At 38.6% G+C, this 13,175-nt stretch overlaps 1 protein-coding gene across 5 annotated transcripts in view; it reads right to left on the bottom strand.

The window, feature by feature from the left end:
• The window catches only part of mib2 (MIB E3 ubiquitin protein ligase 2), a 50,558-nt gene that overhangs the window by 22,638 nt on the left and 14,745 nt on the right, over window positions 1-13,175 (bottom strand). For 4 of the 5 annotated variants that reach the window (XM_023264515.3, XM_035945578.2, XM_023264516.3 and 1 more), the window contains exons 2-6: window positions 10,405-10,806; window positions 9,270-9,441; window positions 2,563-2,669; window positions 1,034-1,228; window positions 82-224 (exon numbers count right to left, since the gene is read on the bottom strand). In XM_023264515.3, the coding sequence (XP_023120283.1) occupies window positions 82-224; window positions 1,034-1,228; window positions 2,563-2,669; window positions 9,270-9,441; window positions 10,405-10,627 (840 nt within the window). In that variant the 5' untranslated portion in view covers window positions 10,628-10,806. Of the gene's footprint in view, window positions 1-81; window positions 225-1,033; window positions 1,229-2,562; window positions 2,670-3,269; window positions 3,586-9,269; window positions 9,442-10,404; window positions 10,807-13,175 lie in introns of those variants that run through there. The other variant, XM_035945580.2, reaches the window with a different exon arrangement.

Raw genomic sequence — 13,175 nt, forward strand, 5'->3', positions numbered from 1 at the left:
AGTGGGGAGTTACGTAAAGCTGTCTATTGTTAACTGGAGTTGTGTTATTCTTCTTTTTGGCAGAGGGAAAGGTATTCATACCTCTGCCATTTTGGGGTTCCACCCTCCGTGGCCCTCCTGCATCTGTCGCAGGATGTCCACCTCCAAGAGACATTTGACCTTGTCGCCCTGCTGGAAGGAGTGGCCGTCAGCACTCTCCTGGCGCTGCAACTCTGCATGCTCTCCTGGATGAGCAGGCATCAGCATCACCAAACAGGCACCAACTAATGCCAGTTTTATCAAAACAGTTGTCAACACTAGTCTGGGTTTAAAGGCTGCACGCCTACATTTTCTATTCACAATCATATCAATAGAATGTCTAAAATTGCATGCAGAATACTTCTAAGCCTCATAATAATAAAAACCAATGATAGGTTTCTGTATTAAAGAGGTTTCTGATTAACCCTCTGAATCCCAAAACTTGTCGGCAGGTTTTGAAAATCCTGTTGTCTTTAAAAATTGCTAAAATTACACCATTTGTAAGAGCAAGAAACTTTAAAAACAAGAAGAATGTTTGGATTTTCAATTTTTCGCCAGGCCTTACACTTATCATGTGTGACTTTTTTTTAAATTAAAAAAAATGGTCAAATTTAAGCTTAGATTTGTGATATTTTATCAAAATCATTTTACTTACAAGTTTGCCAAAAACAAACTACTTGCACCAGATCCAAAAGAGAACTAAAAATTTAGCACAACTGAGAAGCCATGAGCAACTCTTACTTCTATCCATGGTTGTGCTTGTTTCCATAGAGATACAAACTTTATGTTGCAGTGAAAAATTAGCCCATAGTGGAGAAAATGTCACAGGAGTAACACAAACCCCCAGATACTGTTTGGAGTTCAGAGGGTTTTAGTCTATTCCTAGATCACACCAAAATTATTCATACATACACCTAAGACTGCATTTTTGTGCTCCACTGAAGAACCGGCAAATAAGTAACGTAGAGTCTGTCTAAGAAACGTATACTTTAAAACAGTAATATGTCTGACTTACCAAGTTTTGGTAGGTGATCTTTGTAATAGAAGCCTCCTTGGCCGTCTGACACATATTTGAGGTCTACCTTGCCCTTGTGGCCCATTCGATAGACATTGGTTGTGCCATTAGACCAGGTGACACTAGCCACGCTGCGACCAGACTCTGTGTCCCAACCACGAATGTCCACTACCTTTCCAACCTTACCTTCCCCACCTACACACACATAAATGCACGCAAACAAAATATGCAACAAACAATAATGCATCAGTTTGTGGCAAGACAAAGGTAATGAAGGGATAATCAGCCATTTAAAAACAAGAAAAAATTAGACAGATGATGGTGATGTGTTCTGATGATCAGAAAATGTGTAAAAAAAAATCTGAGAAGTTGTGTAACAAATAAGGTGACAGACAGAGGTGTGACAGAAGCATTTTCCCTGTAGGGACATAAGCTGCCAAGTGTCAGAATCATTCACTTCGTTTTTCTACAGTCGTAGTTTCTCTGAGAATCAAACACCTGACAAAACACAATTTCCCCCTGTTGATATTAGTAACATTAAAGGGCAAAATAAGAATCTCCAATAAACAGTAAACATTTCCTGGTCACATTGTTAGCACAAATTCTGTATCACAACAAGATTTCAGGTCAATACATCAGGTTGTTAGATGTACAAAAACAACATCATTAAGCCATTCAAGTCAATAAGCTGCTTTAGTGACTAACCACACCAACTGAACCAGTGACCCGTAAGAATACATAGTGGGCTGGAGGATTCTGAGCATGCTCAAATGATCCTGTTTGCACCTACCGCATACACAATTTAAGCCTGATGAGTGACCTAACCAAACCCCAGGGCGCTGATTTCAAAGACACCAAAAGGACATTTTGACTCATTCGCTCTAGACAAGAAAAGGGAGCATTGCTAGTCTCACAACAGTGACCCAACACCAGCAAACGTAAAGACATCCTAACACCCCCCTCTCTCTCCAAAAGGCACATTCATGGGCTAGAATTTAACCCATTGATGTGAAAGACTGTTTTCAATTAAGATGAAAATAAATTCTAACATCAACCTGTGCAGGCTGTTGGTATCTGGAAGAAAGAATATTTTTCAAATCAGAGGAAAGTCATAGTCATAAAATGTAACTGTAGATATTCGTGGAAATCATCACTGCAAGAAATTTCTCCAACCAGCGCCACAGACTACTAGTGAAGGAGCTTCTCAGTTTATGCCACTATACAGGGGTGGAAAAAGAAATGCAAGGAACATACTTGTTACAAAACAAGGACTCAATAAAGACACACACACAACACACAGGCACAAACAGCCAGACACATCTGTGGGACAGACTCAGATGAGTCACTGGCAATAAAAGTGCACACAGACACGCACTAACACAACATTTTGCAGGTTAATGAGATGTGAGGTTGAGGATGGTGAAACACTTTGACAATGTACAGCTCCATGTTTAAGAGGGCAGGGGGCCTGCTGAGCTGGCAGTGCCAGGTTAGTGGTATGAACAGTCCTCCCCACACACACCACTCACCGTCTTGGTTGCCCCAGTCCCAGTCTGGTCCACGAACCACTTTAACTCCCTGGAAGATTCCTTTGAGGATGATCCGTGGGAGGTTCTGCCTTGGTGCCAAGCTCACTCTGTGGTAAGAGCACGGAGACGTAGCTGAACAAACTGCTCCATGAACTATCGAAAACAATGCTAAGCTATGCTTTGCAATGTTTCACACATGGCCATCTCCAAGAATGCCCCCAAAAAGCACCCTCGCCTTAATTATAAATTCAATTTTAAAAAAATGTGCTACAATATACATTAGTCATGTTTAGGAATATTTGAGTTTAAAATCTGAATTGTCCATATCAGTCCTTTTCTTTTTCTTGTTTATTAAGGCAATGCAAGCAGTTTATGACACTCACATCATTATGTGCACATGATATACCGCATATATGCATCCTTCTGGCTATAGATTTAGAACATGACAAACAATACAGTGACCCACTGAAATTGATCTAATGATCTTGGTTTCGTACAGTATGCAGTATAGTTGAGAAATGAGTAAGATATCTTACTTAAAACACTGACTTCTGTTGTCAAATGAATTCAGGAACTGTGAACAGCTAAACTCAGAAAACACACTGGAAACTACATCAGTCACACTGTTATCACACTAACAACACCATTTACTGCAAACACAGAGTCAGACACAGGGGAGACAGTCGTGTCTTCAAAGTCATACATACCTTATGGTAAAGATTTGATCAGATCTTGGTGCAAAGGAGCTGCCTATTCCCATATTTCTTGACAAGATCAAACCCTAGCTTCCATTTCAACCAACCAGCCTTTTAAATAAACTCATATAAAAATCATATAAAATCCACTATAATAAGAAAAAAAAGAGTTGCTGTCCTCATGTCTCTCTCGTGGTGGGGTCTTGCTTAAGGTAAGTCTTGACTAACTTCATTCCAATTACTAGCCAGTTTTCCAGGTTTCTAGGCACGCAGTGCTCTACATTTGGCTGTTAACACCGACTAAAGGTAAATCTCAGAGTGGGACTGAGCTCGGAAGGTCTGTGCTGAGAATGGTGTGTCTGAAGACAGAGCTTTGAGCCTAATCCTAGACAGCATCAGAAAGCAGGTCACCTCAGGGCAAATCACAGAGCATGCACATGCTAGCACATAATGTTTGTATCTAAATATTTCTGTACACATATGTATGGCATCAGTTCAGAGTATTAGGGACGTGTAAAAATCCCTATCAATTTCTTGATTGAACAAATTAGACTTAGTTCAGACAATGTGAACTGCTCATGATAGTAAAGCTAGTTCATTAAGAGAAAAGCCTATTCCGAAAACTCAACACGAGATAATTTCAAGAGTAGAGAGGATATTGACCGACATATGTCCTTGCTTCATGACACATGATCATGACCTCAGTGTTTGTTTCTCAGAGCAGCTACTCTTTCAAGGGATCAAGATTTCTAATCCTGCTTGACCAAATGTCGCCCCTGCACACCTACTGACACATAGAATGGATCAACAGTCAGCCAAGTTATAATTTTAACCTTTAACATAAAAGCAGTTGAATGCATAACATGATCTAACAAACTGAAAAGAACTGAAAAGTGGCAACTGTCAGAAAACACAGTGACACTAATACTCTTAGTAAGAATAACAGGTGTGAATGTTGTGATGGCTCAGAGTTTTCACCTAAAAGAAAGACTGTCCTTGTTTAAAATATCTGCCTTCTCTGCATTTAGAGGGGCTGAAAGATTCAATTGCAATTTTTCAGACAGATACTGTGACACCAATTTGATTTGGGCTATCATTTTTAAAAATCAAGTTTCAGTTTATTATTCACAGTGTTATGGATTTAAAACATGTGTTTACCACATGAGATGTCATAAAAACCATCACTGTTGCAAATGGAGGATGGTGTGAATCTCCAAAATCATTGACACGACAGTTTAAACCCTCTTAAGCATCTTAAACTGCAGCTTTTGTGATTTTCTAATTTCATTGTTTAAAATTCTCAAGTTTGACATTATATCAATTAAGCATTCATATATTTTGACACATTTTTAGAAATCAGTCTATTGCCATCATCTCTAAACCATAAACTTTGCTTTAGTCGTCACTTCACTGACTAAAGCTCCTGCTCCAATACATTTAGGAGTTTTAAGCAGTTTTATGAAGAGAGTAGAAAGGAGAATTGAGGAGGTCAGGTGGAACAGTGTAGCTTGATGTGCTCAGGAAGGATTAGACAGTGACTTGAACTTACAGGTTCCTTGAAACTGCGTGTGTGTTTGTGTGTTGAAGAGCCGATTAAGCAACTGCATACAAACCCTCTCCTTGTAAACATATGGCACACACATATGCTGCCGTGAGCATGTGAGTGTGTCAGCATGTACAAACGTCTCAATGCACTGTTTAACATGCAAATTTTAACAAAATGCAGGACTCTGTGAGCAATTCAGAACACAAATTACACAGTAAAATTTGAAGGTATATTCTCTTAATTCTACCCTTGACAACAGAGTTAAATTTGTTAATAGTGCTACATAGAGACCTTTAGCACATATTATTGCACCTTGATTTCCTCCGTATCCATCATCTGTTATCTAATACATGTCTTCTAGGAAGTTGAATATGTTAAGATACTAATCAATAACATCCGAGAATGGTAGCACGCTAATCCAGTTAAATCTGCTGTAATTACAATGGAACATTCATGTACAGTACATCCGGCTCAGGTCTCACACCATGTCTGTGTTGCTACTACTCAAGTGTCAGTGTGCAGCAGCTGTGTACAGTGTTGACCACTTCCTATTGTCCCCTCAGGACACCGGTAAAGTTTCTGTCAGCAGTAAAGCCACCAACTACAAATAGCTCAACCCTACTTGAGTTCCCTTTAAAGGCTCACACATGTTTGGCCCACATGAAAGGAGTCCCTCTTAACTACACTAAGCCCAAACTTCAGGCTTAAATCACTGCTGGCTCTACAGTACATTATGAAACCAAGCTAAATTTGACTTTCCAGGCAAATATCAAAGTGTCCCATGACTGCCAGATTATAAATTAGTCTATTGAAATGCTGACAGTAAAATATGGGTCAATGTGGTCAGGAAATAAAGAAGCACTGTGTGTCTAGCTACAAACACTGCAGACTGCTCCACTATTTCCTTTATCTGATTAGAAAGTAGGGTGATTTTCATGTGATCTTCTCCCCAGTGTACACTCTGTTGTAGTGCAGGACAATCGCAACTCCATTTTCAATCAGATTATACAACAACGTCTTTGATAAAAGGATGTAGGGCAAAACAGAAAGGGCAAAGACTGAATGTTATTATTATTAATAATAACATGATGTGAATATGAATAGAAGCAAAATGTGGATAATAATGACCAAAATCTATCTTTTGATTTATTTTATGTTCATTGTTTTACACAATTTTTATCATAACCACACTCAACACCGACTATGTGGTGACACTACATAGAAGTATCCAATAACTATGAAATTCCTTTGTAAAAGCTAATATTTGATCAAAAATTCATTCATACAGGAGTATTTTCTACAGAGCAGCAAATTAAACAAAAGCTAATAAAATAAAAACAGTTTGAAAATTTGGAAATAGCTAAGCTATGGATAAAGGTTCATTATAAATTAATATTGTATGGGCACTTAAGATTTAGTTTCATCCAAACCTGCACTTTCAAGATGAGGTTGACCCTGTAAGTGAAATTTCAATTCAATTTAAATCACAGTGAAAAGGCTTATTTTGCTCACCAATGTGCAATACCTGAGCATAACATGTTTTTCTAATAGCTGAAATTTCACTTTAATTTCACCCCCAGGTGGTGTACAATTGCAAACAAGACAAGGTTTTGGAGAAGTTAAAGTAATGGTTGGAATACTAAGTGGATCAGAACAAGCAAAGCTGTAGTGAAACACCTGAAGATATGGTCAGTCATACTGAAGTTAATGACTGTCAGAAACCAAATATGGAACACTGGATAATTACTTTAAGAGTTGCCAATGGTGAATACCAAACCCATATCCTACGCACTTTGAAAAATAAATAAACACATGCTCTCTACAAAGACTTGGACCAGTGATGTTTCGAGATTTAATTCACATCATGGCTGGCTGACTGAACTGGCTGAGTCACCATCCTTTATGCCATTTGTGGACATCAGTATACCATTCATGTTTCTGGCTCCATAAAAATCATCTCCCTGAGAGCCATAATGGAGAGCAGCCCACTGTGTTGTCAGTGACATCAATCCATTCAGAACTACTGTGCACAAACCTCTTGAACAGAGCCCTATTTTCTAAACCATTTTCAATATGATTAGAGAAACTAATTAAAGCGATTGCAGTATTTTTGAAACACTGCACTGAATGTCAAGGTATGCTACATTAGTCTTTGAAATCTCAATCTGGAAAGTTTCTCTCTATTCTATTAAAACCTTAACATGGCAAAAATTATTTTAAATTGGTAATTTAGATGATTATTTTCAAATTATCTTGTGCTTAGCAAAATCATATTATGTGCTACAGAGCTGCAATTAATTTATGCTTCTATTGTGATCTCCACAAAAACTAGAGAAAGCCTATAGCAGAAAGACTAACAACCTACAGCAACTTCTTACATGAGGCAGTCTTTGGACTGTGGGATTAGCATACCACTTAACATTTGGTAAAATATTTAAACGGCAGCACTGATAAAAAGGTGCCTCATCCCAAAAAGTAGAGGATCTCTATTCACTCATTTTTAGTTTTCCAAGTTTGTCTCAGTGATCCCACATAAATGCAGTGAATAAATCTGAGTGAGACAAACAACTTTAAACAGGAACACTTTGACACATCAGCAAAGGCAACTTTCTATAATCCACTGAATCTGTTCTCATCGAGCATTAGAATGCTAAATTATCACTGCAAAGGTCAAGTTTCACTTAAAGCTCAAATCTACACTCAGTGTGCTGCTCCATCACCATCCCAATCATCCATGATCTACAAACAAAGAAGGATCCCACCTAAATCGAAAATCAGACTTTAATAACATCCTCTCATATTTAATGATAATGAGATTGCTTAAAACCAAAACAGGTGAGAACAAAAAAATTCATAGTAATGCAAAGGAAAAGAGATTCAAGTCAAGAGCTGGGCTACATTTGGAGCTTTAGTGGTGACAATAAATTTGTTGAATTGCTGTATAAGTTAAAGCAATTCACTCAAAATATTAGAATATAGTGGTGTCTGTGTTTTTTTGTCAGACATTAACAAATCTAATAGACACTTTTGGCTCACTTAACTGAATGAAATAATGTTTTTTAAACTCTTGGGGAAAAATCTCAACCTGACATTTTAAACAAATTGAAAAGAGTAACGAGTTATGGTTCTAATACCCATGCAGCATTCAATGGACAGCAGGCTAAAGAAAACAAATAGAACTGTGTTGGACCTGGACCAGGCTAAACTACAGAAAAAAATCTGGGTCATATATATCACCTCGTTAAAATGAGAACAGGCCATCCAGCTGACATTCAGACAGTGCCTGGAGCAGTTTGGAGCTTTACTGTGAACTGATGCAGAAGAGTGGATTCTGAAGGGAGAACTCACTCCAGTAAATCTAGATACATGGGACACTTGGAATCAGCTCACTAGACATTTATCCGCAGCTAGGCCAACTGTGGTTCGCATAGAAAAAACAGCATTATTTAATTACAGAATGACCAACAAAAAAATCTGCTACATGTGATATTTAAGCATGGTGCTAATATTATAATGACAATGTAAATTAACAGTTTCTTGCAGCTGAGAGCCTATCCCAGCTGGACGACGGCCAAACACACACGCATTCACACCTACAGACAATTTAGAACTACCAATTAACGTCAGCAGGCTTTGGACTGGAGGAAGCCAAAGAACCCAGTGAGAACCTACACTGCACAGCGAGAATGTGCAAATTCCACACAGAAAGTTCCCAAGCCCAGGCATCTTCTAGCTGTGAGTCAATGGTGCTAACAACTGAGCCACCACGCAGCCCAATTTACTATCTAACTGTATAGATTATATCATTATATTTGTCTGTTGGCTAGAATGGACTGGCAGACAGATAAATTGTATCTTGACGCAACCATGGAGAACACTGGCTATTGATTAAAAGAAAGGCTGAAATGACTGACTCTTGAAAGGATAGGAAAGGAAATAGGCAAATCAGGACATCTCCTCCTCTCTCCTCTAAGGCTTTTAAAACAAAGCAATGACCCATGAAAAATCTGCATCTACTGTTGGTACAAAAGAGTCAACAAAGGATATTTGACCCAAGTCTGTGATCATGCTGAGGAGCAAAACTTTGGGCTTTAATATTTACATCTTAATATGGCAACTTCCAGCAATGTTACAGCTATTATCAATTCTATACACCCTGTCTCTGAAATCCAGGTGACAGCCAAGCAGTATTTTAGTTTAACGAATATAAACTCAAATGCACAAAAGCAGGCACACATGAACAACTTCTTTCAGAATGACAGATGATTGAAAAGAAGAGTAACCTGCATTTGTATCTAGTCTGTGTGTTCAATAGACACCTGACTAATAAAAGCTAATCGGAGGAAACAACAACACTTCTGATCCTTGGCCAACTGAATTTGAACACAGCAAGACACTGTAACTGACGACATCATAATTAGAATTCAAATGAGCACACATTGGGAAGCTGGCAGCGTAGTACTCACGGCTGGGAGTGTGCCGTCTCGTAACGTTCAAAAGCGTGGCTCAGGTCGTGTTTGTTGTTCATGTAACACTGGGTGCACAGGTCATAGTCGAAGCACACCTTGCACTTCCATCGCATTCCCATGATACCATGCTTCTTGCAGCTGTCACAGATAATATTGGAGTGACGTACCCCTGGAGGGAAAGAAGAAGTGGTTAAAGAAAAGTAGATGGGGTCATAGCATTGCAGAAGTTTCTGTTTGAAAGCAGTAAGTTTTTCCATAAAACTTGTCATGACCTATATAGTACTATACTGTTCTCTCCAATAGCATTCAGGGCATATGTCATTTCATTACTGATGTTACTTGTCACAGGGGTAATATCATGAGATATGGAAGAACTGAAGCACAAACAGTATGACAAAAATACCCCCACCCCCTTGGCTCCTCATCACTTCTCCTCCTCCTCTTTTGCTTCATTAATTGAAGGGCAAGCTTCTGAGGCAGAAAAATGTCGCTTGAAATGGAGCAAAATGCTAATGAGTCCTGCATTAATGTGTGTGCCATTCAAGTCCAAAATAGAGCTGGATGGCTAACAATGAGAGATGGTCCTTGCTGTACCATGCTTACTTAAAATGGGCCTTATAAAGGGCATATGTCATTTTGCACTGCAAGACAATGAGAACCATTGTAGGTTCCAAAATCATAATACTCCAACAACAAAAGTCAGTGTGAATATGCCATATGTTTACGCTCTCTTTTTTCAAGTGAATGTAAGCAGCTGCAAAGTGACTGAACAGATATGCAGATTGAACTGTTTTCATTAAAAATCTAATAATTATCAGTGATAATAAAACATTTGCAGAAAGAAATTTTTGATCATTAAATACTTGTTTGGGTAGCAAACAATATCTGTTTTCAGTATAAATTACTGTGAAGTACCAAAATCTTTGGACACAATTTCATTTTGAAAAGAGTTACTGAACAATATAGTATTTGGATTATTTTGTTGAGCTTAAAAAATGGACAACAAACATTTTTATCCTGACTGTTTGATGAAATATGGTACAGAAACTACATAACATTGGTGCAGGCAAATTTCAAGACTCAGTGCTAACTTACTTCAAGTTGCAATTTGACCCTAGTCTGGAGTGCTTACCAATTTGAGCGTTATCATAAAGCAGCAGGTCATAGGCTCCCTGGTAGCCAGTACGGTAGTTGGTCCGTGTGCCGCTGTCCCACTGCACCACCACTGTTTTGTCTGGTGTCGTAGTACTACCCTGCCGCCCAATCTCCACCACTGTGCCCACGTGACCCTCGCCATCATCCTGGTTTCCCCATTTCCAGTCCAGGCCACGCACCACACGCATGCCCACCTCCATGCTGCCTCTTTCGGGGCCTGGCCTACAGGCAGAGGGCAACGGCCGTGGCCTGGCAACGCTGTCACTTCCGCTGCAGCTGCTGCGCCTCCGAGGCTTCTGAGGTGCAGAGCCGGCGCGCACCGACGATATTGCCTGCAGCGATGGCACCAGGGGTGTCTCTGGGAAAAGATCTGGAGTGACTGGAAGAGAAGACAAAAGTTCATTGAAAGCTGAACAATACAGCATTCACAGTAGAATACTGCATGTACAAATTATGTTAATAAATGGTATAATGTACTAAAAACTGGAATCTTCATGTGACTTTAACTGGACAAACAGCCGATCCTTCTGGATCTATTACACTACTTTTAAAATGTAAATCACACAACCTATGTGTTGTTTCACTATGCATCTGTCAGTGACTGTTCAGGGACTCATAAAGCAACACACCATATGTCTCATTAATTTCAGAGCGGTGTTTTCCTTTTTGCTGGTGGATCATTCACTGGAGCCCTTGCTGTGTGTCATGGCACACTTCTGGAGAGACTGCTATGCCCTGCTGTGCTAATCAAGCCCTGACCTGACAAAAACACACACGCACACATACTTGTACTTACATCCTTAACAGGACAGGTGATTGGTCCCATTCCAGCCCTAAACCTTAATGATCAAACTACTCTAGCAGTTATAGGGTGCATGTTGTAAACACAAAGAAGAGCATTCTAAAGCAAACAAAACATAAATAATTTCACACAATAAAAACTAACTGATCAAACATTGAATTTTAGTTGGTGTTTTTTAGGTGACTATAGTTTTGATGGAGTGGAAAGTTTGTCTCCACTCCCCACACACCTTTCTCAAGTACTGCAATCATGGAAGAATTAATTCAAAAAGAATACAAGATCACCTATCTTGGATTATGTTGTTTTTCAAGTGGTTGAATCCAGAAAATTAACTACCTCTTGATAATTAGATCTAGTTCTCAAATAGGAATTATGAATTGATGTTGCTTTTCAGCTAGTAGACTGTCGAGTAGACAGCAACCACTAAAGACAACTTGTCAATATTTCACTGCCTTGTTTTGTGAAATATGGAAATGAGAGCAACAGGATCAGGAACAAGCATAATATGGTCTCAGCTCCAACTGCCAGTTAGTGTAAGTACACATTTTACAGGTTATGTTTTTCCTGGGTTGAACTCTCAGACATTAAATCAACTATAAAAACAAGTCACCACTCATGAAACCAACCAGAGATGGACTCACTGATAGCAAAAATATTCATCCAAGTTGGGCCAAACTTAGCAGCAAAAACTTTCTCAAAAATAAAAAATTCTTAGTCTCTTTGTGGTAATTTGTCTGAATCTCACTATAATTCCAATAACTTAAACAATTCACACCCTTGAGTGATGGCACTAGTGGATAAAAAATAATGTTGCTTTGGGCTACAGACAAGAACTAACACTAAAACAAAACAGCAACTTTAGTATGTGAAAGTATCACAGAAAGAAACTTTAGGTGGAGAGCACGATATCAGCAGACATCTAACTGCATCCATTAATCACATATGACATCTCAGAAATAATCCTTCATACACTTTTGCAGTGTTTTACAAAAACTTTAAAAAGTACTTTTAGTTTCTTAATGTAGTGCTATTTTGATATCTAATAATACAACAAAAACGTTGCATTAATGGAAACATGTAGCTGTGTAAATCAGAGGGACAGTATAACTTTCTCCATACGTATTGCCAACAACATAACCATAACTTTTTAAAAAAGTTTTTAAAAAACACAGAATGTACATCATGACTGTCTGCATTTAAGCTCCCTTCCTAAAACACAGAAGAAAAAAAAGAAGAACATTTAGTCAGTTTTTATCAGATATGGCACATAAGGAAGGCAAACAATGCCCAGTCCTTCACGACAGTGGAAAACACTTTTTGTTGGCACTTTTCATCTTGAAAATCAGCCTGACAAACACATCCTGCTGAACAATATTATGTAAGAGGCCTCAAGTGTTGGACGGGACTTTTTAGCCTGCTGACATATAATTGGAATTTGATAAACCTCTCTGAAATATTCACACTGACTCTCCAGCAAAATGAATAAACCAACAACCCAGAAATTGCCAATAGTCTTATCATTAATCTAACCTTATTAAGTTACAACTGTAAACGTACAGAATCATGACAGAGACAAGGAGATATATACCAGTAGCAGCAACTGTACTGTGTGATTGGTAACTCAAAACAAGTAGCAACACAGTGTCAAGTCAAGTAGCAGCATTTAAGTCAGATGACATGTCTGACATAAAAGTCAATATATCTAAGTGCAATCCTAAGCAGATGGTAGTGCTACTCCATCACTACCCTGTGTGCAAGAACCATTAACTTAAACCAAAGTACAGTGAAGTGGCTTTTTCCGTGGACAGACAAAACTTGGGAAGTAATTCATAAATGACGTGTAAATGCAGTTTTAAACTTTAACCACACAAATCCAAATATCTTCCATCATCTTGTAATTTATATCCAATGTGCTTTTTAGTAAATAGCCTAATAGTTCAACTACA

The sequence above is a fragment of the Amphiprion ocellaris genome, chromosome 8, assembly GCF_022539595.1.
Source record: "Amphiprion ocellaris isolate individual 3 ecotype Okinawa chromosome 8, ASM2253959v1, whole genome shotgun sequence".
Lineage (NCBI taxonomy): Eukaryota > Metazoa > Chordata > Actinopteri > Pomacentridae > Amphiprion > Amphiprion ocellaris.